General features: G+C 34.6%; 2 protein-coding genes across 3 annotated transcripts; one reads left to right on the forward strand and one right to left on the reverse strand.

Moving 5' to 3' along the window:
- Positions 1-18,745: 18,745 nt before the first annotated feature.
- LOC120091872 lies at positions 18,746-21,468 on the forward strand. Of its 2 annotated transcripts, none has more exons than XM_039050021.1 (4): positions 18,746-18,896; positions 19,040-19,155; positions 19,735-19,934; positions 21,012-21,468. In XM_039050021.1, the coding sequence occupies exons 2-4, from the start codon at positions 19,066-19,068 to the stop codon at positions 21,265-21,267; spliced, it is 546 nt and encodes a 181-aa protein (XP_038905949.1). In that variant the 5' UTR covers positions 18,746-18,896; positions 19,040-19,065; the 3' UTR covers positions 21,268-21,468. The 2 variants fall into 2 exon arrangements, with proteins under 2 accessions (XP_038905949.1, XP_038905950.1); XM_039050022.1 differs by having other exon boundaries at positions 18,759-18,896; positions 19,050-19,155.
- A 1,708-nt stretch (positions 21,469-23,176) lies between these two features.
- On the reverse strand, positions 23,177-24,850 carry LOC120091871 (lactosylceramide 4-alpha-galactosyltransferase-like). The gene has a single exon (XM_039050020.1). It carries the CDS (start codon positions 24,588-24,590, stop codon positions 23,298-23,300), a length of 1,293 nt encoding a protein of 430 aa, XP_038905948.1. The 5' UTR covers positions 24,591-24,850; the 3' UTR covers positions 23,177-23,297.
- Between the last annotated feature and the right edge of the window lie 3,055 nt (positions 24,851-27,905).

Below are 27,905 nucleotides of genomic sequence, written 5' to 3' on the forward strand. Positions count from 1 at the left end.
CATAAGAGTGCAACTATAAGTCTATAGTGGTTTTACTATAGTTAATGAATGGAGATTAATTAATTAAAGAGTTTAGTTAATTAATCTTAGCTCATTGGAGCTATAATCTATAGTTCCAAAAGGTCCTCTTACTAGCTTTCCATTGACCAACAACGATCAAATGTATTGAAAGAAAAATTTGAAACGTTCTAATTTATGAATGAACATATATTAATTGTGTTGGATACAATTAATAAAATTATTGGCGTACTAAGATGCATTATGATAGAGTTTATTTGAATGTGATTAAAATTGTAACTATATAAACATGAAAAATTAATTTACTTGAATATGATTATGATAATTAATTATTTAATTTGAATGAGATTCAAATTAAAGAAGATAATGAGATGATTAATTTATTTTAATATGATTCAAATAATTAATTATTTAATTTGAATGAGATTCAAAATAAAGAGATAATGAGAGAATTAATATATTTGAATATGATTCAAATATTTAATCATATTAATATGAGATATTAAAATGGATAATTATAATCTTAATGTTAATATGAGATATTAAAATAGAAAATTATAATTAAATAGGTTTATCCTAATGAGATTAGGTTTAACTTAGTTGAGTCCTATATAAAGGGCCTCAGGGAGTTCTCGTGGAATACGCAACACATCTCTACAATTATTCTATAGAGAATTCTCCGAATAAGCTCTCCTAAAAACTTAGAGAAAAGTTCTCTAAAACTCTTCCTCCCTAATTCCTTCACATCTTTCAAAGGAGTCATGGCGAGAAATATCTCGTGGAGGAGAAGACTTTTTAAGGAGCATCTTGTTGTAGCTACATGTCCACAAAGGTACGTTCTCTTTATGATTAACCATTTTTATTATTTTAATATATTTTTAATTCTTTCAAGAAATCAAAGTACGTGATTCCATTGTATGGAAGTGAGATCAAGAGGTATTTAGGATTGCTTAGGGAGGTTTTTATTAAAATTTTAATGGGAAATAATTAAGTTGACAATTATTTTACATTGCATTCAAGGTGTGGTTGATGATAAGTCAAACAAAACTTAGTGGGTCGAAAAGATTGAAAGAGAAACTAGCAAAAATTGAAGGGAGAAGAGGGAAGGTGTTGTCGATGCATATATATAACATGAAAAAGAGGAGATCGAGGCTTCCATTTCACCTGTGCAAACTTTACATTTCTTTAGCCAAAACTCAGAGAGATTGATGAAGATAATGATGGAGGGTTGTCATGGTGAATCTTAATCAGAAAGTTGATAAATATTGAAGAAAACCAGTAGTTGATTTAAAATTTGAGCAAAGTTGAGTATGGTGAAGTGTTTGGTGAATCTCGAGTTGTGGGTGAGGATTCGTTGGCTCAAATTTAAAGGTAAGTCAATTTAAAGGTTTTTAAAAGGTTTATGTGATTTAAATTGGTTGGAAATGAAGAAACAAGTACTAAAATGTCAACTGGAAAACAGGGGTTGTTGGGTTTTATATCCTAAAACTCGTGGTTTGTAAATAATGAACATATTCTATTTTGTAATAAAGTTGTAATTGAGGATTATTTAGTAAAAAGTATTATTGAATATGTGAATTTCACTTAAAAGCCCTAAATGCAATAAACTAAGAACCCATGGCTATAACATGAATACTTGAACTATATGTTGAGACATAAAAGTAGATCAAGTTTAAGTACATAGATAAAACGGTCTATAATATAAGGATTAGGCTGTGTGCCTTATCCTATGGACACTATGGATGTGGTCTACTTTATATTTGATACAAATAATGTGATCCTCAATCGTTCATGTGGAGACATGAGCGAGGGCGTCCTATGCAATGAGTTTGCATAAGATCGAATCGCGAAGTGACTTATAGCGTTGTTTACTGTTAAGACCAACTATTTCAATACGATGACCTAGGTAACTCAATCTTAATCCTAAGCTAACTATGATCTCCTATTTATTCGAGATTGTCTTTTAATTTGCATGGTGTGAGAATGGCCTGAGTTTTCCGACTCAATAAGCCCCTCATCTTTTTTAGAGCTAATATTTCAAGCTTAACTCAGGCTCGTTAGTAGATTTTATATGTTTATTTCTCTATTTTGTAAGTATCGAGCAATCAAGAGGTAGAATAAATCATTTGGTGAAGAATAGGGTTAATTTGAAGCAATTTGGAGTTAATTTGAACATCCGGGCTTCGAAGGAGTTGAAAAGACTAAATTGTTATCGAGTTTTACCAAGTATGAAACACCATTGAGTAGAAGGCCGTCAAAGAATCAAGAAAACACTACCGAGTGTTTGAGGATCGAGTATCAAGTAGTGAGTATTTGTCAAAAGTGGCAACATTGCAACGCTCTCCAACAGAATTGCAATGCTATGACACTTGACGGACAAGCCTGAGCACGCGCCCAACCCAATGTTGCAATGCCATTCCAAGCATTGCAATGCTGCGATGGATCCCTATTTATACCTCTCCTCGACCCTAGGTCAAAAATGAAGGAACTCTTAACGGAGAGCATCCATGAGCGCATTCTGATCTTTTCAATTTCATTGTGACCGAAATCCAACATATACATTCTAACATACAGTTATACAAATTCACACTAATTAAAGGCATTCTTTGAACACTAAAATACAAGGGAAACAGTTCTCATACCAGTTGAAGACCTTCTTCAAGCTTTGGAACTTAGACGTAGCGAAAAAACTCTACGCGATCTCTATCGCCCAGCAAACAAGTTAGCTGCAGCAGCACGATCGTCTACACGAACAATCACGAACAAGTGAACAGCAGCGGGGACGACACCACCAAAATGGAGCCCTTGGTATTCTCAGAGTGAGAATCCAAAGTGTGGTCTTTGGTGAGTTTGGTAGAGGTTGGAGAAAGAACTAATTGTGTAGACAATAAGCAAGTGGGAGAGAAAAGGAGCTATCGTATAGCTAAGTGCTTATCTGTGTAGTTGGTTAGAGAGAGGAGAAGGAGGCTCCGTGGTAGCCCAGATAGTGGAAGTATCAATTGAATAGGGTGTCGGGTATAATAATCGTAGGGCCTATAGCATAGCTATGGGAGTTTTTTTTAGGGTTTAAGTGGGGTTAGACGAGATCCGGATGTTTAAGAGAGAAACCAGACAAACACACACATATGCGATTGTTTAGGAATATGTTAAACGATCGTTTAGGAACATGGTGTGCGATCGTTTTAGGCGCTGGCATGCGATCATTGGTGATGAACAAACTTATCGGAGTTGAGGTCGAAGTAGGAAGCTAGGTCGAGGGTTGGGTGATTGGTACGTTTCACCCGGTGTGGAGCCAGATGAAGGTGATGTGATTTTCGAACAACAGCGGACGTTGATGTTTGAGACACAAATGAGAAGGACGCGATGTCTTAAGGATAGTTGTGTGGTGTGAGTTCAGTCGGGGTTTGACAGTGGTATTAAGCCGTCGTTCGCATAAGTTAGAGTGAGAAGTATTCGAATGTCGTGAATGTTCTGGCGTACTGGGAGCGATTCAGCTGGAAGAACTGGCTGGGAGAGAGTAGATGGGCAGACGTAGGGGGTGAGATGGAGATAGGATACCATCGAGAGAAGTTTTTTAGGAGCCAAATTTATACGAGAGTAATAAGATGTCGCTTGACCAAGGATGGCTAGATGGCTCAGGGAGTGCGGATGAGCACATGTTCAGTTGAGATAATTAATTGAGAGATGAAATCAGAAACTTGTAAGTAATTATAAAGTTCTGTTAAAGTCCTAAGTAAGGTTGTGAATTATCATTAAATTACTATAGAAGTAATTTCTCCTCTACTTGATATAAATCATATTTATATCTAATTTCCTCCAAAATAATGTATCTCATACATTTAGCCAATTATATCATATATAATTAACCAGTCCAATTATATCATATATAATTAACCAGTCCAATTATATCATATATAATCGAACTTCTTCCTGTCAATTTAAACATTTCAAATTAACCCAACACTGATTCTCGACTTTATCCAAGCTACCTAGGGGACCTAACGGACCTGTGGCTCGAAGCTCCAACAGTACGTGAATAGCTGACTAAACTCTTTAGCCACGAGATCTACCATCCGTTAACTATCAGGCATTCCACTAAAGACCAACAGCTAAACTGTTCTTACCACAGAAATATTTCTGTGTCCATCGGATATAATTAATCATGAATACGATGACCCTTCAAAGATGTTCGTAAGTACAGCTGGGCCAATTTATCGTTTTGCCCCTATAGTTACATCTCACTTCTTAAGTACCATTGATTCCTCTAATGAACAATACAACATAGTCCAACTATGTATGAACACCTCTCGGGCCAAGAGAAGGTGTGTGGTGCCACATCGTTCAAGCCCTGGAATCAGCCCTTAAGGGAGCTATCTATCTACTTATCCCTGCCTCGGGGAAGGAGTGAATTCCATCTTGTGTAGCTGAGTTCCCAGCACCCAAATCAGATAAATCCTCAAAATGGTAAGTTTGAATCGGTGACCTGGCCTCTCGCACCAATACAAATCAAAGGACTACTCTCAATGGTAGAAGTTCCAACTTACTCAAGATTGAGGTCATGTTACCTATGGTCATCCTAGTAAAGTGAAATCTCTATGAATGGTGTTATATAACAAGACGTTAACACTTCGTGGTTAGGTCTTATACAAACTCTTTGTATATGACACCCCTGCTCGCATGTCCCCAATACGAATGATCAGGATCAGACCATCTGTGACAAGTCACAACACTTGTGACCATTCCACAAAGCGGGCCGAATCCGTAATGTTACCAGGATAAGGTTTCTCTCCTATATCCATATACTACAGATCATTTTGGTTATCACTCAAGACATGATCCACTTGTATGTCATCACATACATGCTTAAATTACATACAGATAACCAGGGATTTTATATTGATTGGTTTGTGGTAAAGCAAATAAAACACATAACTGAGCAGAAAACAAGATGTGAAGTAAATATCATATATTATACAATACAAGCGTTCGTACAAACTGTTTACAAACTACAGGACACGAGACTTTAGGCATCAACTTCAACAAAAAAGAGGCTAAATTTTAGGGGGGTATAGGCCGATTCTTGGAGCTGAAGCATGGAGGCCGGAGTCAAGCTTTCTTTTTCTTCTATTCCCTTTGATTTATAGTATATTTATGTTAGTTTTTATTTTATTTTCGGACTATGAATTCATATTGGATTGTATCCCATTGGTTTGTCTATGAATCAATGAGGCAATCTTTCGATTAGTTTTTGGATTAAGAATTCTTGTTTTGATGAGTTTCCAGTTCAATTACTACGCTTTAATCTAGAATTATGTTTTTCTTAAATCTTGTTTGATTTACACTTGCTTTTTCTTCACTAGTTAAATTCAAGCTTGCACGCATCCTCGTATCATCCATGCATTGAATTTACCTTTGTAGCACATATTAGATAAGCATGCTTAGGATTTTTTTTTTTAGGCTGGACATGAATGTTTGTATTGCATGTTTAGTCTAGATTTAAGGAACAAATTGATTATTTGAATATGGCTTTCCTGACACTTAATCAACATAGTTGAATCCTGAATCTTAATATATGTGTTTATAGTTCTTTATGGCCGTTGAGGACCCAATTACATCTAGCAGTATGTAGGTTAGTTAGGGCACGACTTTCCAGCCTCAACTACAAATTAGGACGCTTGATCAATTCAGATCAATTGATTTTCGGACTTATAGAGATTAGTTAATTTGCACCGATTGAGTAGCTATGCATGCATAATTCGAAAATATGATATTTGGGCTGAAAAAAATGATTTAATTTACATTGAGTGGCTACTTGATTTGAGAACTAAATGAATCCATTACCGTTTCATATATCCATTGCACTTTACTTTTACTTGCATGTTTTCAATTTCAAAACCAAAGACCAAAAACCAGTTTTTACTGTTTTTCACGATCAAATCTAACCCAAAAAGAAATTAATTCCTCGCTTCTCTGTGGTTCGACCCCACATTTACCACTGTTGCTACGTTTTAGTAGTAATAGGAGTAGTTTGGGTAATTATAAATTTTCTTTTGTTTCAGTTCAGATTCAAATTAACGACATCGATTCTCAAGTCTGTTCAGTGTAAAGTATGTGTCGTTAATTCTATCTACCCAAAACAAATGAAATTTATTTAAACTCTAACTACAACTAGAACTAACACGTAGTAATAATGGAAGTAAGAGGTCGATTCTAAGAGAACCGCAAATAATTGGCCTAAAAATTGACTATTTGATTCCTAAATGTAAAAGATTAAATGGGGGGTTTGTTTGTTTTAAGAACTAAAAGAAACTAACTAAGCAAAAGACAAGAATCGATATAGGAAATTTATTGATGAGAGAAATAAGGAGAAGATTGTGAGATAAAATTAAATGAAAATGAAATATTGGGGATTTTATATAACTAGAAAATTCTATCATTGACTTAGTAAGAAATCATGCAATTAGATTATTCAATCGTTCATTAAAAATAAATTCCTAATGCCCTAATTGGTTAATTTCACAATTAACCCTAATCTTGGTCTTAATTACTTCCTAAAGACATTTCACAACTAATCTAAATTGCATTGAACTTATGGGTTTTCTTAACTATTCCAATCTTGAAATCAAAAGACTGAAAATTCAAGATTGATACATGAATTTTCTGAATTAATAGATTCTTTAAAGAAACGAGGAAAAGAAGTCCATATTTTCTATCAAGACTACTACTAATTCTTGCAACTACAATTACAATTTTGTTATAGAGCCATGTAACTTTTGCATATGGAAATTGATTATCTTGATTCGTCAGTTCAATCTGAATAAATTTTATTCTAAACCTCAGCAAGAACATTCAAAAGAAAGTAATTTCATGAAAGACAATTCAAGAAAAATCTAAAAAAAAATGCCTAATTACATAGTACCCCAAGAAAAAGATTTACCTACTCATGGAGGTTGAAGTTCTTTACGTATTCCATTGATAGTTGTATATTGATACAAGTTTGAGTACAAATCGACTCAATCTCACAGAAAATTACAAGGATCGCTCTTGGAAATCGAAATCTATATTTAAAAAAATGAATTTTTTCTTCTTCTAAGTTTTTCTCTCTAGAGAATGATGGATTTTCTAAAAAAAAAAATGATATCTCTCTCTGTTCTCTGAAAAACTGAACTCATTTATACCAGCAAAAAATCATCGAGAAGTGCACGGATGGATCGTGTCAAAATTCGGAAAGAAGAACGAGCGCATCGATTTTTTCTGTTTAATACTTGCTCCTCGACACTCGACAGTCAATACTCGATCCTCTTCGCTCGAGATGCTCTTTACTCGATTGCCTTAACTCGATGGAAAATGAATCAAACAAAACTCGATGACTAGATGGAAGATGGTTGAATACACGATAGTGTTTACTGGATGCTATTTGACAGTATTTTGCTAAATACTCGATGGTTGATGATCCAACAGCGTTACTCGATGCTCTCCTAGGTGTTTACTCGATTCTCTTCAATTTGTTGATTTTCTTGGTCATTTTTATCTCTTTGGCACAATTTTCTTGTAATGCTCCAAAATGCTTCGAGGATCGTTTAATCCTAGAAAATTAGTAATTAAAGAAAATAATCAACACAATTTTAGGGAAATTAATATAGAAAATATACATCCTTTAAAAACTTAATAGAGTCCGAACACCACCCTCTCACTGGCCCAAGAGGGACTCGGTTTGGTGGTTGGACCATAAACCAATTGTTCATTAGATGATCAATAAGACTTAAGGAACAAGATGTAATTACAGGGATAAAACGATAATTTTGACCCAACTATAATTATGAAACAACCTGTGAAAGACCGACTTACTAATCATAGTTATAACGAGTTGACAGAAATATATCTATAGTAAGGAGAGTGCAACTACTGAGCTATAGTGGAGTGTCCCGATAGTTAACGAATGTTGGTTAGCTAGGTTAAAGAGTTTAGCAGAATCGTTGTAGCTCATGATCTATAGGTCCATTAGGTTTTTCTGCTAGCTCATATCGGACTAAACCTTGGAACCGTGTGATGAAGAAGTTGAATTATTCAAATTCGGCTTAGGGAATAAACGTTAATTATATTTGATATACTTAATATTGTATTGTTTAAATATGAATTAAAAATTATGGAGAGTTGAAAATATTTAAATATGATTTAAATATTTGAATACATGAATGAGGATTCATGATCGGGATTGGTATCAATTATTAATTTATTATTGGATATTAAATTAATATTTATTAATTAATATGTGTAACTAATTATTTAATATTAATATTGAACAATTTAATATTTGATATTAAATTAATATTAATTAAATTGTTTAATTAATTATTCAAAATTAATTTTATTTGAATTAATTCTATAAAAATTTATTTAAATTTTGAATTTTTGAAATTCAAAAATAAAGTGAAATTAGGTTAGTGGATTTATCTGAATTTTTCCACTTAATTAACATCTCAATTCTCATTTAATCTTGTTCAATTAGTGTTGAATTTGGTGTCAACCTATGATGAACTTGATTGTTGAATGATTTCCTCTTTAAATAGAGAAAGAAATTATTGGATAAAAGGTTGATTTTTTTTTTTAAGCTCTTCTTCCTCAGAAGAGCAAAAAGTGTATTTCCCAGCCTGCCAACCTGTCTGTCTGTCCCTAGTATGCTTGCCAGTGAGTCCCATCTGTTTAATTAGAAAAGCATGCCAGCAGTAGTTTAGCTATTCACACTTACAGTTCATTTAGCTAGTCAAATAGTATTGGCTTACTACCTTCAAGCATAGAAGCTTTAGGTGAATTCCTTACTTCAAGTCCTAGATCACTGCTGTTGCTGATGAAGCTATGTAGCAATCAAGTACCCTTTCACTTCCAAGTATTAGGGGATTAGCTTCATTGAATTGAAATGAGTGATTAGCGCGTAGAAGCTCTTTGTTTCCATTGGGAATGAAATACTTCAAACTAGCACTGGTTTGATAGAAAGGAAAGCTAACAAACCAGTCCCTATACTATTTAGAAAGACAAGCAAGCTATCTGTTAGCAGTAGTAGAGATATGAGCTTTCGAAGCTAATTTGAACTCTCCAACTCATAACTCCCAAATCTCTTAATCTCTTTTTCCCTAAAAAATTCATCACAAATTCTAATCCCACAATCCATTCTAAGGTCGGAGAATAGTGGGGAAGGCTGTAGCAATGGTCCACAAAGTGTTTGTGATCGGAAACAAGGAAAGGACAACTTCAATTTTGAGCTTCATCAATGTTTGAACATCAATCTCTGTTTTTACAGATTTGTCCTTGCATGCTTAATCCTTAAATTCATGAAACTAGAGTGCCTGAGATCCTAACTGCTTCCGCTTGCATGTTTCTAACTCCAACAACTAGTATCAGAGCATGTTTTAAGCATTCAATTGGCGTTAATTTAAGCTTGGTGGGTGAAATTTCATGGGATGAATGTGTTGGTTGCTAAATTGGATATATTATGATTTTTGGTGTCAAATTAAGCTTTAAGTCTGTTGTAATTGCCCGATTATTTATGGGGTTTAATGTGTGAAGAAGAGTGTAAATTTGCTAGAGTCGTTAGAGTAGAATTAGGCTATAATTTGAAGAAATTTGGAGTAAAATATAGCTAGAACTGAAACAGGGAGCTAGAACTCGAGGCGCAGTGTTGCAACGCTCCATTATAGCGTTGCAACACTGCTTATATTTTTTTAGAAATGCGTACACGAATGAAAAACGGTCCAGTTGACTGGTTCAGTTCGATCAAGTCCTATTCCAGCCGGTTCAGTCTTGTTTGAAGCCTTGGAAGTCCGGTTCAAGCCTTTTTCATTTGGTTTGGGTCGGTTCAAAGTGTTCGAGAGTGGTTCAAGGATGTTTGTGAATTTTCTTCTAATAATTTAGTTTTTTGATAGCCTAAGATACCAAAACTGGTCCACTTTAATGTGTTTAATTAATTATGCATTGTGAATGTATGTTTAGTTAAATTTGATTGTGCATAAAATATGTCATATAGATTTAAAATCCCACCATAGGATAAGCATGTAGCATGCATTGAAAGTATGTTATAAAGTGTGATAATATATAGTATGCGTGTATAGGATTTCATGAGAATTAATATAAGTTGTTATATTAATTTATGAAATGTTTTATGTATGTTATAGATTTTGTCTAAGTTATAAGTATTATAAAATGAATTAGACTTTTAAAATCTATAACAAAGATATTTGCATGCTCACATAGGGTTAACAACCACAACCTGTTTTAATAGTTAAAATAGGTCAGTAACTTATAAAACTAAGGTTACAAGATAACTCACCCGACAAGATCTTTTCTAAGGCTGGAGGTATTTAAGTTGACGATTTACAGAACACATGCTACTTGAGGATCGATTTGGGTCGAGTTATGTTAAAGCGGTTTTATGAGCATACATGAGTAATGTGAGGTGTTAAAAGGAGTTTATCACATAGGCATCGTATGTTAAATTTAGTATAAGAGTTATACTCGGATATACACCTAGACTTAGGTTATTTTAATTAGCCGAAATATACTTAAATAAAATATACCCAAATCGTCAAGAACACTTTAGTGGAGAAATTTTTTTTTTTTAGCTCTCATGTCCCTAAGAGTTCACATTGTGAGATCCATACTAGGCTTCATGTCACCCTGGACCCGACCTCCATTCGAAAAGTGTTGTATGGGTCAATAACAAGGCGAATAGGGGAATTTGTTCATAGTAAGTGAGATAAGGAAGTGTGTCAGCACATCTTACGGTCTTCTCCACTAGGTTGCACCAAAATTCTCATGCTCGGTCTATGTGTCATCCTAGAGCGACCATCCATTTGGAGGCTTGTGACATGATAAGGTCCGAGTCTATATCTTAGCGAGTATATTTGATGTTCTAACTAAGAAACACGAGAGCATGGTTCCCGCTAAAGGGATCATGGATTCGTTGCAAGCAATATTTGGTCAACCATCCTCATTTATTAGACACAATGCTCTCAAATATGTTTACAACTCCTGTATAAAGGAACGAACCTCTATTAGAGAACATGTTCTAGGTATGATGGTCCACTTCTATATAACGGAAGTAAACGGTGTTGCCATAGGTGAGAAAAATAAGGTTAGTTTCATCATGGAATCTCTTCTGAGAGTTTCCTATAGTTCTGCACAAATACAATGATAAAAAAGATTCAGTACAATATGACTACTTTCTTAAACGAGCTGCAGACATATCAGCCTCTTATGAAGACTAAAGGGCAAGAAGGGGAAGCAAACATTGCGACCTCAAAGAAGTTCCAAAAGGGATCATCCTCAAGAACTAAGTCTGGACCTTCTACTTCAAAGAATAAGAATGTTCAAATGAAAAAGAAGGAAGAAGGGAAAGCTAAGGCTCCTGCAACCCATAAAAGCAAGGTAAAATTTGCAGATAAAGGAAAATATTTCCACTACAACAAAGATGGAAAATGGAAACGAAACTACACTAAATACCTTGAGGAGAAGAAAGTCGAGAAAGCAAAACAAGATAAATATGATTTACTCGTTGTCGAAACATGTATAATGCAAAATGATAACTCTGCCTGGATACTAGATTCAGGGGCCACTAACCATGTTTGCATTTCTTTTCAGGAAACTAGTTCCTGATGGCAACTTGGAGAAGGCGAGACAACTCTCGAATTTGGAATGAGAGAAGTCGTCTCAGCTTAAGTAGTGGAAGACTTAAAGTTGTTCTTTGGTGATAGATTCATTTTACTAGAAAAATGTACTTTTGGTTCCTAATATGAGAAGAAATCTAATATCTATCTCTTGTTTGTTAGAATAACTGTACAAAGTATTTTTCTTTTTTTAAGTTAATGAAGTGTTTGTTAGCTCAAGAAGTGTTCGGATTTATTTTGCAAAGCTTGAAAACAACTTATATGTGTTAAGACTAACTAGAGCTTATAAGGATTGGTGTCCTAAATCACTTTGTAATCTCGTAGTTTGTAAACTTTGTATAAACATATTATTATTAATAAAATAAGTGTTATTTTATAAGCATATACTCAATCCAATAAACTAAGATCCGAGGTTATTTTATATAATTTAAACAAGTATGTAGAGACATACAAGTGGATCTTGTTTAAATAATAACCTAAACAGTCTATAGTAAATGGATTGTTGGGATTGGTGTCCTAATTCTCCAGAGTCTCGTAATTTGTAATATACATATTGTTATGAATAAAATAAAAGTTATTTCATTCTGACATTTACTCATATCCAATAGACAAAGTTCTATGGTTATCGTATGTAAACTTAAACATGTATATGAGATATACAAGTAGATCATGCCTTAAGTGATAACTTAAATAGGTCTATAGTATAACGATTAAGGTGGGATACCTGATCCTGGTGACACTACGGATACGGCCCGCTTTGTAGATATTTGCAACTATTGTAAACTACTATAAATGGTAGATCCTGACCATTCATGTGGAGACATGCAAGCGGGGGTGTCCTATACAAAGAGTTTGTATAAGACCGGACCACGAGATGATTCGTCTCTGTATATAATGTCGTTGATACTAGAGACTTACATCTCAACTAAAGACCATAGGTGACATGACCTCAATCTTGAGTGTTTTGGGAACTCCTGCTTTTGAAGGTGGTCCTTTGATTAGTATGGGTGAGAGTGACCAAATTGCCAACTCAACATGCTTACCTTTTTAGGGACTTTTCTGATTTGGGAGCTAGGAACTCAGTTACACAAAATGGAATTCACTCCTTCCCCGAAGCAAAAGTAAGTAGATAGATTGTTCCCTTAAGGGCTGATTCCAGGGCTTGAACATAGTGGCCACAACTTCTCTTTGGAAGAGAGAACTCAGTCATAGTAGGACTATGACTTATGTTCATTAGAGGGATCAATGATGCTTAAGAAGTTAGATGTAACTACAGGGGCATAACGGTTATTGGCCGAGCTATACTTACGAGCGATCTGTGAAGGGTTATCACACTGTTGATTGGTTAAGATGGACACATAATATATCTGTAGTAAGGATAGTTCAACTGTCGGTCTTTAGTGGAGTGTCTGGCATTTAACAGATGGTAGATCCCATGACTAAAGAGTTTAGTCAGTTATTCACGTACCATTGGAGCTTCGAGTTACATGTTCATAAGGTCCCCTTGGTAGCTTAATGGATTCAAGTTGACAATCAGTTCTTGGTGTTGATTTGAAATGTTCAAATTAATAAGAAGTAATTCGATTATATATGATATGATCAGTATGATGTATACGATACATCTAGTGGAGGGCTAATGTAAATGAGATTTACATTAAGTGTCATGGAATAGAAAAAGAGCTATGGTTTATATGTTTCATGAGATGAAATATTAAAACTATAAGTTATAAATATAATATGGTAAATTGGTTATCATTTATATTTATGATAATATTAATTATTGGATAATTATCTCTTTTTCTCTAATAACCAATTAAGTGGGAGGTTATTGGTGGTTTCATGGTAACCAGGAGATAAAAGGAAAAATAATTTCCTGAATTTAGTATTTGTTAATTTGAGATTTCCATCTTTGGTAATTACTCACGGAAAGGTTGTCAAGTAAATAAGATTTACTAAATGACAGCTTGGAGAGACTCGACGATCGTGAAGTGTTTCTATACGATAGACTCTTAGCTGGCCGATGAGCTAAACGATCGCATAACTTTTGCTAGACGATCACATAACTTTTGTTAAATGATTGGGCATCGTTATATACGATAGGCTTTGATATCTCCCACTTGCTCAATCGTTTACACGATTGTTCTCCTCTAGTCTCTGCTTCTAACCAAGTCCACACAGAACCTCACTCTAGATTCTCACATCGAGAATACCAAGGTAACCTTTTTGGTGGTGTCATACTCAACTTGACACAGTTGAGGTTCTGTGGAGACCGTTCGTGGTGTTTGAAGTGTTCATGACCTTGGTGATCGCTTTGTTCGAGTTCTTGTGATCGTGCAGTATAGCGATCGTGTTGTATGAGTGTTCGAGTGTTGCAGTGTTGCCAATTTTTCGAGCATTCGTGATCGAGAGATCTTGAAGATGAGTCTTCAAAGGTATGTGAATTCTTCCCTTGATCATGTAGTAAAGTATGCTGTAATTTCTGTTACACATAGCCTGTTGTTTCCGTTTGTGACTGTAATTGTGTATGTTCATATATGATTGAAATTTGGAGCGATCCTTTTGCTATTCATGGAAATCCTCTTGTCCGATTTCCTTCATGGATAAGGCTGGGTACCTTATCTTGGTGACATTACGGATATGACCCGCTTTGTAGGTGTTACAAGTGTTGTAAAGTGCTACAAATGATCTGATCCTGATCATTCATGTGGAGACAGTTGAGCAGGGGTATCCTATACAAAAAGTTTGTATAAGACCAAGCCACAAAATGATTAGTCTCTTTATATAACACCGTTAATAATAGAGACTTACATTTCACTAGGATGACCATAGGTGACATGACCTGAATCATGAGTGAGTTGTGAACACTTGCTCATGAAGGCGGTCCTTTGATTTGTATAGGTGAAAGTGGCCAGATTGCCAACTCAACAAGCCTACCATTTTGAAGATTCGTCTAATTTTGGAGTTGGGAACACAACTACACAAGACGAAATTCACTCTTTCCCTAATGCAGGTGAAAGTAGATAAATTGCTCCCTTAAGGTGATTTGGGGTCTTTAACATAGTAGCCACACCTTCTTCTGGCCCGAGAGGGACTTGGTCATAGTTGGACTATGACTTATTGTTCATTAGAGGGATCAATGGTACTTAAGGAGTTAGATGTACCTACAGGGGAAAAACAATATTTTTGGCCCAACTGTACTTACGAGCAATTTGTGAAGGATCATCGCGTTGTTGATTGGTTATATCCAATGGTTATAGAAATTTATCTATAGTGTGAAGATTGTAACTGTCGGTCTTTAATGGAGTGACCGGCAGTTAACGAATGTTGGGTAATTTAATTAAAAAATTTAATTAATTATCCGAGTACCATTAGAGCTTCAAATCTACAGGTCTATAAAGTCCCCTCTAAAACTCAACAGGGATTTAATTGAGAATTAATTTTGGATTAATTTGAAGTATTCAAATTAATTGAGGGAATTAATTATATAGGATATAATTAATATAATGTATTTGATACATTATAATATGAGAGGAATTTGAATATGATTCAAATACTAATTATATGAATGAGATTCATATAATTAAATTTAATATAAACATGATTTATATTGAGAAAAAAAGATTTGAATATGATCCAAATATCATTTATATGGATGAGATTCATATAAGTGGATTTAATATAAATGTGATTTATATTAAATGTCATGTATGGTTGAGAGAAAATAAAATCTATAGTTTATGTTGTATTTAATGCAATATAAAACTATAGGCTATATGTTATATTTGATATAACATATAGTGTGTATATAAAATAAAGTAGTTATTATAATATTATATATATATATATATATATATATATATTAATTTAATTGAAATTAATTAAAGGAAAGGAATTACAACTCCCTCCCCCTATACTCTCAATATTTTACGTGTGTTGAGATTAAGGTGGTTAGAGGTTTTTCTCTTCTTCCTCAATTTGTTATGTGAGAAGAGTGCTCTCCAAGAAAAAATTAATTCTTCTCTTCCCTCTCCTCCTCTTGATCTCCTTCCTTCTTCCAAGGATTCAAACAAACCCCACAACTCTTTCTTGAATCCTTAATCCCAAGAGAATACAGAGGGTTCTCTAGTGATGGTGTTTGTGTGGAGAAGTAGATCAGTTCGTGATCTGTTCGAGGGAGTTCTTGAAGGAAGAGTTCTTCAAAAGTAAGAGTTCTTCAAAAGTAAGAGTTCTTGAAACCCTAAGTTTTTTTCTTTATTTAAAGCATGCTATAATAATGAAAATGCATATCTTGTTTTGTTTTATTATAAAACTTATATTCAATAAAAAATGAAATTTGGGTCAATCTTTGCTTCCACTCAAAGGATCTTTTACGAAAATTTCCTTCAATTTGTATCAGAGCCAAGTTGTAGGTTTCTGATTCCAAATTCCATTCGTTTTATTGAATCGATTTACAGTAGAGGTGGGTTTTAATAATTTGTATTCTATTTCATGTGATGAATGGTTGTGGATGTAATTTGTTGATGGATGTTTCGGGATAGAACGCTTTGTTTTAAGGTTTTCTTCGTTTACAAATTTTGGTTTGTAGAGAACCTTGCGTTTTTAGGCATTAATCTTGCAATTGAGTATGTAATTTGTCAGTTTGAGTTGCTCGTGCTATTTTCGGGAAGCTTCAAAGAAGAGTTGCAAAGTACAATTTAGATGGAGAAGTCGAAGCTACAAGATCGCATAGCAAGAGCTACACGATCGTGTAGCATTTGCTACAAGATCGCATAGATGCTTGCTATGCGATTGTGCAGTCTTTCCTACAAAAATGAATAGTGCTTACTACACGATCGTGCAGTCTTTCCTACAAGATCGCATAGTTTTCTGCTATACGATTGTCACTCTCCTACGATGTGCCTTGGAGCTACGTGATGAAGCTAGGCAGCATGCGATGAGGTTTGCAATGGTCTTAGGCATGCGACCATAGGAGGGACGCGATAGCCTCAAGTTGAGCTATGCATTGGCCAAGGTTGGGCGATGCATTGTCTGAAGGTGGCATGCGGCCAAGTGATTGCAAGCGTTGGCTTGGAAGTTGAGCCTTACTTTGATCGTATAGTTTCTTGCTACACGATCACCGCAAGGTGGTTCATTGAAGGGTGGTTTGGTTCGAGCGGTTCAAGGCCTGGTTCACCTGTTCCGAACTGGTTGGCTCAAGTTTATGTAATAGTTAGCCTTTTTAAGTTTTATTTTTAGGTCCTATCCCAGTCCATCAACTGTTAGTATAAATATACATGTGATGTATGTTTAATATTATATGTCATAATGTATGTCATATAGTTTTAAAACCCACCATAGGTTATGCATATATATTTTTTATGCATCATTTATATTATAAGTGTTATAATATATGTATATGCATGATTTAATTTTATAGCATGCTCATGCATCATATAATATAAGTGTTATACTATATGCTTGCATGCATAAATAACATAGCCATGCATCATTTATATTATAATCGTTATAATATATAGTTTGAATGTATGCATGTGATGTATGTTATTTATTTCATTGCTTTCATTCATAATTCATTTCAAGTATGACATTGGTATATCAAAAGTATATGATCAATAATTCAAAATGCATTTCAAGTATATTATTAGTGCATTAGTAGTATATTAACATTTATTCAAAGATGTAATTCAAGTATATTATTATGTATCAATAGAGTACATTGGTACCCCTAAAAATGTAATTTTTAAGCATAGATTACTATTGATACATAAATGTTATACTTGAAATTAATTTTCAATGAATATTGACACATGTTTTTGCCTATTGAGTATTGGGTATAACAATTGACTTATATATAGAATATCAAATATATCAAATATGTTGTCGATATACAAAATATATAAAGTATATCAATTGATTTATATAAAATATAAAATTTATAAGATAAATTGTTGGCAATTAAGATAAAATTAGTATAACCGAAATAACGAAAAGTAAGTTTAAAAAGTTTTTCATATTTGCAAATATTGTTGTGTTGCTCAGTCCAATCAACCCCCATTTGGCCTTGGCCTCTGAAGTCAACTCGCCTCTCTCATTTTGAGAGATGTTCAAAACGAAAGATAAACCAATCATGTCACTTGGTTTAATTGACCTGCTTTGGCCAAGACCAACTCGTCTATTTCCTTTGGATGGATGCCAAAGAAGAAAGGACTACCTAATTGGGCCGATTGGCCCACCCACATCGACTTCAAAGGTCGAGGTCGAGATCAACTTTATTCCATTCTTTGGATCCTATTCTCAATAGGCTGCTATTTGACGACATCATATGACCCAATCCAATTCTTGAGAGTCATATTCCTAAAAGAACGAAGGAAATTTGAATCCTTTTCCTAGAAGAATTAAGAAAACCTTAGGTTTATATCCCAATTAAATATATAGAACATGATAGCTCCACGTTAGTTAAGTCTACTTTCTTCCTTAGATTATTTGCTCTGATTCTTGACCTGAAAATTAACTTAAGCATTCGAGTATTTGTGATAAGCGCTACATCAATGTGTTGTTTTGTTTGTTTTATATGTGAATTTTTTCTCAAAATACAAATTTATTGTCGGTCACATGTGAAAGTTAGATGAGTCTCCTTAGGTAAATCTTATCACCAACAAATATAAAATAAGAAAATATGGCTAGATTTGCAAATATCCTAATCTCTTTTGGTATCCATTGTAATTCTCCCCCAAAAAATAAAGAGGTTAGAGAGTAAGTGACAAAAATCATATTAAGGTTTCCAAGTGGATAAATATTAACTATTAAGAGAAACGGAAACGGTTTTAGAATTGGAATGGAAAGAACTTTTGTTCAATTAAGGGTCAGATAAATTGCAATTACGTGCATTGATCTCCTATGATCTGAATCGACGGCTCAGAATCAATTCCTTAACACAAAAGCAAAACCCACACACTTTTCTTGCACGTGCATTTCACGCATTACCATTTGTCAACTTAATTGACCATGTTTGAAAGCGTGTCAACCACGCGACACAAACACAAACGTAACTTTTCTTTGATTCAAAAGGCAAAAACTAAGAATCATAAAATTTAAAATAATAAATAATCTGCTCCACTTTCCTTTCTTCTACCCGCGCTAAACAAAAAGCAGAAGTTATTGCAGAGCTCAGGACCCTTTGATTTTCCCATTCCTTCTTCCTCTTATAATCCTCCTCATGTAAGTTTCTTAATTGATTTCCTTGTTTTCTCTCTGAATTCTGAATTTTGAATTTCTGTTTGTTCGACGATTTCCAAGTTTTTCTTGTTGTTTTCGTTCTTGGGTTTCTCGTTGTAATTACAGTAATTTGGTCTGTTTGTAAGGTTTCTTTAGGTTGCTGGATCTTTGAATGATGGGTATGCTCGTTTTGATTGTGGTGTTTATCTTTGATCTCGTTGCTTTTGCACTTGCTGTTGCTGCAGAGCAAAGAAGAACCACTGTAAGTTATGTGTATTTGTTGGAACTCTCTATTAATCGCTTTTTTTGTTTGATGAATGTTGTTTTTCTGAGTAGTATTATTGGAAATTTGATAGGGTTTTGATTTTCATATGCTGAAATGGCTTAGTGACTTCTGGGTTATGTTATAAATAGGTGGCTTTTGTATAGAAATTATTTAGGTCACCAGTTTGTGATTAACTGGAAGGAATTTTGATCTCTGTTAAACTCCAAAAATATTCAGACATCCAAACCACGTCATCTACCAGAGAGGAAATTTTAAGCTAATGATTCTTTGCTTAATATGAAATGAAACGGCTTATTACAGATCAAAGAGCAGACAATTTTGATTTTTCTGCTCCCTGTGGCCTGAAGTAGTTTAAGCCTTAGGAATCCTTTTTTACCTGTTAGTAATTTAAACCATCCATGAACAGTTTGGTATGTTACGTTGGTGATCATGAGACGAATTGAATATTATGATATTAGGGCTCATGATTCTGATACTAATGTTATTTGTAAAGTGAAGATATGATTGGAGTATGATTTGTGTATCTTAGTCCCAAAACCGATCCTTCTTTGGCAGGCCACGGTCGTTCAATCAGGCACTTCTAAATTCTGTGCCTATGATTCTGATGTTGCAACTGGATTAGGTGTGGGTTCACTTCTGATCCTATTTGCTAGCCAAGTGATTGTAATGGTGGCAAGTCGATGCTTATGCTGTGGGAGAGGGTTGCGGCCCGGCGGTTCGAGGGCTTGGGCAATTACTCTTTTCATCACTTGCTGGTATATTTGATTGCTCAACCTTCAAATTTTACTTGTTTTGTTGTGCTTAACTTTGACTATAAGTTTACTCTGTTTGAGGATTTTAAACCACCTTCTTCCCTCTTTAAGGATAAGGTTGATAGACCTAAACCTAAACCTTTATATGATATCTCATGAAGTGGTAAAAGAAACCAACACAAACACGCATTCGAGTATAACATGGCGTTTTAGACATTGATCCCTGTTTGTTTAGATCTCTTAGAGGCATTTGGGTCTCTACTTGCTCTCCAATGTGTTACATAAATGGCCAAATAATCATTCTAATCTGATTTCTAATGCTTACTTTATGTTACTCAAGATCATTTGATACGTTATAATGTATGGAGAAACATGAACGAAGATTTTTCAAATAAAAAAAAAAAAAAAGAAAAAGAAAAAGAAAAAAACTTTTTTGGGCCTAGGTTTTGGGTCTAGTTTCCATTTGCTTCCTAGGTTTCAAAATGTTACACATTTAGTCTTTTAAGTTTTTTATTTTGGTTTCAATTTAGTCCATAAGTTTCAAAATGTTACGCTTTTACCCTTGAGATTTTAGTTTTGTTTCAATTTGGTCTCTAAGTTTTAAGTTTTTACATTTTTAATCAAAAATTTCCATTAGATACTCGTTTTAAATTATTGATGTCAATGTCTATTAATTATTTAAAATAATTATGAAGTAAACTTTTTAATTTATTTTTAAAAATGATGAAAAAAGTAAAACTTAATTAATTATAATTATTATAATTATTTTAAATTGATGAACATACATTACACTAAGAATGGAAAATGAGTATTTAATGAAAATTGAGGTTAAAAGTGTAAATCTTGAATCCTAAGGACCAAATTGAAACATTAAGAACTTAAAGGTAAAATTATAACATTGTGAAACCTATGGACTAAATTGAAACTTAACACTATCATTTCAAAACCGAGTTTGTTTCGATCAATGCTGGTTATGATATGAGACATACATTTGTGTGCTTTTCAAATTCTGAGGATCAAAATCAAACTTCAAACTTCAAACTTATGTTTCTGGTGGGTTGTATTGCTTGGACATTTCAGGATATGTTTTGCCATTGCTGAGATCTGTCTTCTGGCCGCTTCAGTGCGAAATGCCTATCATACCAAATACGTGAGTTCGCTGATGAACGAGCAAATTTCATGCAAGATGTTGAGGAGGGGAGTGTTCGGGGCCGGGGCTGCTTTTATTGTCTTCACATGTGCAGCATCAGAGCTCTTCTATGTTAGCTTTTCCAAGGCTCATATCCAGACTTCCTCCTTTGCCAAAGACACTGGCATTAGAATGGCAAGCTTATAGAAGGCGAGGAGCTACTTTATCAGAATTGGGGTTTATAGGATTTTGTCAAACATGTGTGGTTTTGTTGATGTGAAAAATGAACTGGGAGTAACATTACAATGTTGAATATACGGATATGATTTGATAGTTTTGTGAAGATTTCATATTGTGGTTTGTGGTATACTGCTGTGTCAATGACTATGTTCCTTTAGTTTAACTAAACTAATCCTTTTCCGTCTTTTGTTACTGTCGCCATGATCGACGTAGCAACCGCCCGTCTTATTTCCTCATTTTGCATAATTAGATTGAACTCTCAATGGTATTTATAGATGAAAACTTTAAAGATCATGGAAGCTTGCATCTGAAGTTAGGGTGCAGTTAATCCTTTCTGTAACTTGTTGACCTTTTTCTTCTTAACAATAGTCAAATAAGTCAGCAGGAAAACAAAGGAAAATAAAAGTATAATTCAACTTGACTACAATTTGAACTGTCATTTACAAATTTGATTAATTTATTTTGTGCTCAAATTGTTGCCTTCTACTGGACTTGATGTTTGGGCTCAAGTTTACCACAAAAACAGAGAGAGATATCAATGAGAATATAAAGCCCAAGAACAACAGTGACAATATTTCAATAGCCTACTAAAATCAACTTTTTTTTATAATTGGAATGGCTTAAATTTGTCTGATATATAACAATATTTTAAAAAAATTACAAATATAACAAAATCGATCAGTGATAGACTATATCACTGAGAGGTTTCTATTAGCAATATAGTAGACTTCGAGAGCTAACTGCATTACGTTATTTCTACTAGTACTTTTGATCTGACTACTATATTTGTAACTCATTTATATATATATATATATATATACTACATACTATTCTATTCCAAGAAACCAAACACAAAATACATCAGCTTTTAGCTTCTATAGCATATTCTTCTGTAATCTGAACCTAGAATCACCCAAATTCAAACTTTTCTAAGGCAAAAATCCTTTAATAATTTTTCATTAATTTCAATTATCATTACTATTTATTACATTTGACAAAAGTATTCAAATAGGTCTATTTTACTACACGGAATGGAATAAAAATAAGTTTATATTAATACATATGTTGCCTAGTTTATAGGTAACCCATGTAAAATATGCATCTTTTAAGAAGACCAATCAACACCAAATTTATGTCTTATCTAATTAAATTAACCCAAACCAGCTGTTCTAAAGTAGATAGTTCACTGACCAGTTGCTGGAGCTGGAGTTCTACTTCTCTAGTTAATCCAACTCCTGAAATACACTATTTTTTTTTTTTTTTTTATATTCATTGTTTATATCATTTTTGGAAATGAATTTTGTGTTCACTTTTCCCAATGATGTAATTTCCCTTTTCATTATGGAATAATATAGATAGACTTATTAAAAAAAAAAAAAAAAGGGCATAATGAAAGAATCAACCATAGTTTAATCCCACACTACCATTGTTGAATTCAAAAAGGAAAAAGAAATCTTTGAAGAAATATTTCAAACAACTATTAGCACAAAAAATAAATGCTTCCAATCTTTGTTAAGAGAGAATTTGTTCTAAAATAACAAAACATTTTTCTATCCTTATAGTTGTAGTACTTTTTGACTTATTCTATATTAGTTCTTTTACTTTTAGATATCCATGTTTAGTTCGCTATCTTCAAATTGAAGTGTTAATTGTATTGAACTTTGGAAAAATAAAATAATAACAATTTTCATAAATTTGGAACTTTGAAAAATAAAGTTTGAAGATAATATAGTAATTAATAAGACAACCACATTAGTAGGTGACCTCCATTAATTTCACAATGAGAGTTCACTTTCAATTTTAATTCTTCTATGACATTGATTTTTAAAATGCTGCAAAAATTCCTCAAATAATAGAGATCTTTCCGACAGTAAAATTTGCTGTCTAAATTTCACACCTTTTCTTTGCATTATTATTACATTGCACTTTTCAGAAACAAAGTACAAAAAGATCTCCCAGAAAATTATACTCGAAGTTTTGAACTCTATAATATAATTTCATGATTTCATCGTTATTATAATATCGACAATGCTCCCCTTTTCAACTTGAAGCTTTCGGCTATGGCTGTTCCACAAATGCAGAGCCAAACTAGTGGATCGAATGTATTTCAGTTTCGCAATTACCCATTTCAAATGAACTGCATCTTTTGGACCTTGAAACAGAGATTTGATTCTGTTCCAAACAACAGGGTAAAACGCCGATGGAGGAAGAACAGTCAGATTAAACCCAGGATTTTGGTTCAACCGTGATATCACTCTCGATACTAAATACGGTCCATTGTGTCCCCATTTGTTTCCGTCGAATGTTGTGGCGAATTCTTGGATGAATTGAAGAAGAAGTGGGTGATTTTTGTCGAAGATCATCACTGCGTTGTTCAATCTGCTCCAATTCCCTGTTTTCAAATTGATGGTTTGAGCCCCAATTACATTTCGGAGATTTGTGAAGTTCTTTAGGATTATCACATCGGCGTCGATGTAAATGCCGCCGAATTTGTATAATAGAGCCAATCTGAGTAAGTTTGAGAGGTTTTGACCCAAAGAAATTTCGCCGGGTTTTATGATTCCTTGCCGGAGTAGATTGAACCATGGCTCTGCTTCGGTGTTTCTGAATATTGAATCGAAATCCGGCGAAATTGCGAATAAGGAGAATCCCTTCTCCGAGAATGGGCTGAGAATTTGTTTCCCTTTTGTGGAATCGAGGGAATTTGAGACGATGACCAAACAGGGATTTCCATGTTCATGGACTTTGAATACGCTCTGTATTGCCCATAATTCTCTGTCACTAAAAGAATTCAATGACGAAATCCAAGTCATGAAGAATCGAAGCTTACATGAATTTGCAGCAAAGAACTCTTCAATCCTTGCTGAAAATTCGTTTTCTCTTGATTCAGGCCGGAGACTTCTCAGGCGGCGCTTATGCTTCCCGACCCTCTTCGCCAGTCGGCTGGCAGAGTCATCACCGCGTCGGGTTTTGAAGTGGGGATGATGAAAGATAGAGGAATTTGATTTTAAAGTCGGCGGTGGGTGGTTTTCTTCGACGGAAAAAAGAACATGGGTTGAAGTGGAAACGGAAGAAGAAAGGTTGGACCATCGTTTTTCCGGCGAGAAGGCAGCGGGATGTGGCGTCTTCTCCGACAAGGGTGGGGAACAACAGAAAACATGAAGGCCATTGTAAGCCAAAAGGACGAGAAGGAGAAGAGAAAGAAGAGAAGTGGGAAGGGATGAGAGAAAACGGAAAGTAGATTCCTTGAGAGTTAGTAAGGGATGAGAATGCTTGACATTACCAATCATTGGAAATGGAGGAGGAAGAAGAAGAAGAAGAAGAAGAAGAAGAAGAAGAAGAAGAAGATTCTAAGGGGAAAAGTTTAGGGATTTGTTTGAAGAAAGTGAAAGGTACTGACAAATGGAAGAGGAGAGATGGGAGTGCGTGAGTGAGTGAGTGTTTAGAGACACAAGAAAGTTGCAGAGTATTTTCAGTGGTGAAAGCAAAGGAGGGAAATAAATGAAAATGAAAATGAAATGGAAAAAATAGAAAATAAAAAAGGTTGTTTTTTTTTTTTTTTTTTTTTTTTTTTTTTAAAAAAAAAAAAAAGAGAATTGGGGATTGTGCATGTGCTTGCGAGGAAACCAAAAAAGTTTGAAAAGGAAGGGATGGAATTGTTGCTGCCGAGTGGGCAGCTTTTTAGCGTTTATATTTTGTTTCTTTTTCCCCCTTGGAGTATCCCACGTTGCTATGTGAATACGTGAATCTCACGTGTGGATTGGATTGGGTTAGATTTTAAAGTGGCGTTTGAGCCAAAGAGTTGTTGGAGTAAGAGTAGGAAGTGTGAAATTGTGAACTCTATTTTTAAAATCAAAGAGTTTATAGGCCCCATGAATGAAAATTATCAATATTATGTCTTATTAACTTATTACACTATGAGCTCAAGAAGTTCCCAACTCTTCAATTTTCAGAACTTCACTTATTGTCCCAAATACCCCTAAAAGGTTTAAATACTATTTTAGGAGTGTTTACAACACTTGGGTTAGATTGAGTTAATTTTTAACTAAATTCATAATTGACCCACCAACTTCATACAATTTGATGTTAAATAAATCAACTCTACCGACTTTGACAATTTTCACTATTGAAGTTTGTACATTTATTGATGAACTTCATCTTCCCATTTTTCTCTTTTTATCCCTCCGATGTTTCAATGACTCTACCTGCTAGCCACCGCCAACGACCAACTCTAACAACAATCTGACCGGCGACATGCTCCAACGACTACCTTTGCGCAACCACCTTCTTGCCTAACTCTGGTAACAATCATCGTTAGTGACTATTCCCACCTCACTCTGACGACGTGTTGCAACGATCACCGTCGGCGGCCAAACTTTGACAACCACCTCTAATAATCATCTCTAGTGACCACCTCGACGTCCAAATTTAGGTGATTACCACACTTCTAGTAGCCAACTTCGACAATCACATTTGATGACCAACATCGCCAATTATCTTCAATGACTATTTAAAAAAAAAAGATCGTTGAATGTTCATGGCTTTAATCCACTTATCTTTGTCAACATCCTCTAATGCCTGCTTATAAGACAATGGATCCTCGACCCTATCATCATAAATGATGTTCTAGGCTTCAGTCAAACCCATGTAGCGTTCTGGTGGGTTCATAACCCTCCCACTATGTTGAGACAGTCTCAACTCTTGAAATGCTTGACTAGATGTACCGACATAACAACTTTTGTTGAACCCTTAGTAGTCTCACTAGAAATCTCATGTAAAACAAGCTTGTTTCGTGGTTTATGATCCCTGATGTGGTCTTCTTCCAAGAAGATAGCATTCGTCGACACAAACACTTTGTTCTCACTTGGATCATAGAAGTATCCACCCCTCGTGTCTTTGGGGTAGCCTACAAAGAGGCAAACTTTCGAATGCGGTTCCAACTTCTTCGGGTTAGCCACAAGCACATGTGTCGGACACCCCCAAATACTGAAGTGGCGTAAACTACCTTTACGGCCTCTCCACAGCTCAAAAGATGTTTTAGAAACACTTTTCAAAAGAATGTTGTTCAAAATATAACATGCAGTCTCCACTGCAAATCCCCAAAACGAGTCTGGAAGATGAGCATAACTCATCATAGACTGAACCATGTCCAACAGGGTTTTGTTTTTCCTTTCTGATACACCATTCTACTGAGGTGTACCTGGGGCTGAGAGTTAGAATGTGATTCCATGTTCTATCATATAGTTCTAGAATTCGAGGTCCATATACTCTCCACCACAATCAGATCGTAGTGTTTTTATCTTCTAACCTAACAAGTTTTCAACTTCAGCCTTATACTTCTTGAACTTGTCAAGGGCTTCAGACTTACATTGCATTAGGTATAGATGCCCGTATCTTGAATAATTATATATGAAAGAGATGATATATTCATACCCACCTCGAGCCCTAAGACTCATCGTACCACAGAAGTCTGAATGTACAAGCTCCAAGGTTTCCTTGGCTCTATAACCTTTTCCAGTAAAAGATCGTTTAGTCATCTTGCCTTCAAGGCATGATTCACACACCGACAAGAAGTTTTCTTCTAAACTCTTTAGAAGTCCACATTTCACCAACTGCTCAATTCTATTGAGGTTAATGTGACCTAACCTTAGATGTCAAATATGGGCATTTTTCTTAGGAGAAACCTTTGGTCTTTTAGCTGTTGTCGCTGTACTAAACATTTCAGTATTAAGCAAGGCTTTTATGACTAACGATCTTAGCACATATAAGTTATTTTCCATTGAATCAAAACCAATCTCCATACCATTCTTGAAAATAAACACTTTACTCTCAGAAAAGGAGATGGTATAACCTTATTCAATGAGACAAGAAACTGAGATTAAGTTCCTCTTGATATGAGGAACTACAAAAAAATTATCCAGTAACAAATAACATTTCTTGTCCAAAAATAACTTCAGTCTGCCTACAACAACAGTTGAAACAACCTCACCAGTACCAACTCGAAGAGTCAACTCTCCCTATGGCAATGTTTGCCAGGAATTAAATCCTTGGTAGGAAGAACGGACGTGATTAGTAGCACCTGAATCAAATATCCAGACAGAATCATCATTCTCTACTAAACATGTCTCTAAGACCAATAAATCACATTTACTGTCTTTAGACTTCCTCCTCTTTTAGAGAGTAGTGAGATCAGTATTAGAACCTAAATATTCTCCAAGTTTCATTTCAAAGAACACTTCTCGTCAATGAACTTTAATAGAGTCAGCAACACTTGCTTTCTCTTCCTGGAGGTTATCTTAGGAACTAACACTACTGGTTTCTTTGCATCCATCCCTTTGTGCTCAAAAAGTGAGAACTGACATTCAAACAATTGTTGCAATGAGTCAATGATCTCTTGTGCAATGACCATGTTCTTAACCCTTTTGGCCAAAGCATTAGCAAAACTGAAATGAACCCCGTGTGACATCTAGTTTCACAATGATGCTTCAAAGGTTTAGGACAAAAGCTGTCGAAGGGTGATCAATTTATCCCTCCTCTGAATTGAGACATTCTCAATCAGTCATTAATACCAGAACAACTCTTGCTCTTATAACGACTAGCTATCA

This window comes from Benincasa hispida, chromosome 11 (genome assembly GCF_009727055.1).
Source record: "Benincasa hispida cultivar B227 chromosome 11, ASM972705v1, whole genome shotgun sequence".
NCBI classification, from domain to species: Eukaryota; Viridiplantae; Streptophyta; class Magnoliopsida; order Cucurbitales; family Cucurbitaceae; genus Benincasa; species Benincasa hispida.

What these genes read in the sequence shown, in the direction of transcription:
- LOC120091872 (XM_039050021.1), top strand. Translation starts at nt 19,066, where the DNA reads ATGATGGGTATGCTCGTTTTGATTGTGGTGTTTATCTTTGATCTCGTT. An exon ending in CAGAGCAAAGAAGAACCACT is followed by an intron (nt 19,156 to 19,734) that starts GTAAGTTATGTG and finishes CTTCTTTGGCAG; the next exon opens with GCCACGGTCGTTCAATCAGG. An exon ending in ACTCTTTTCATCACTTGCTG is followed by an intron (nt 19,935 to 21,011) that starts GTATATTTGATT and finishes TGGACATTTCAG; the next exon opens with GATATGTTTTGCCATTGCTG.
- LOC120091871 (XM_039050020.1), bottom strand. Translation starts at nt 24,590, where the DNA reads ATGATTGGTAATGTCAAGCATTCTCATCCCTTACTAACTCTCAAGGAA.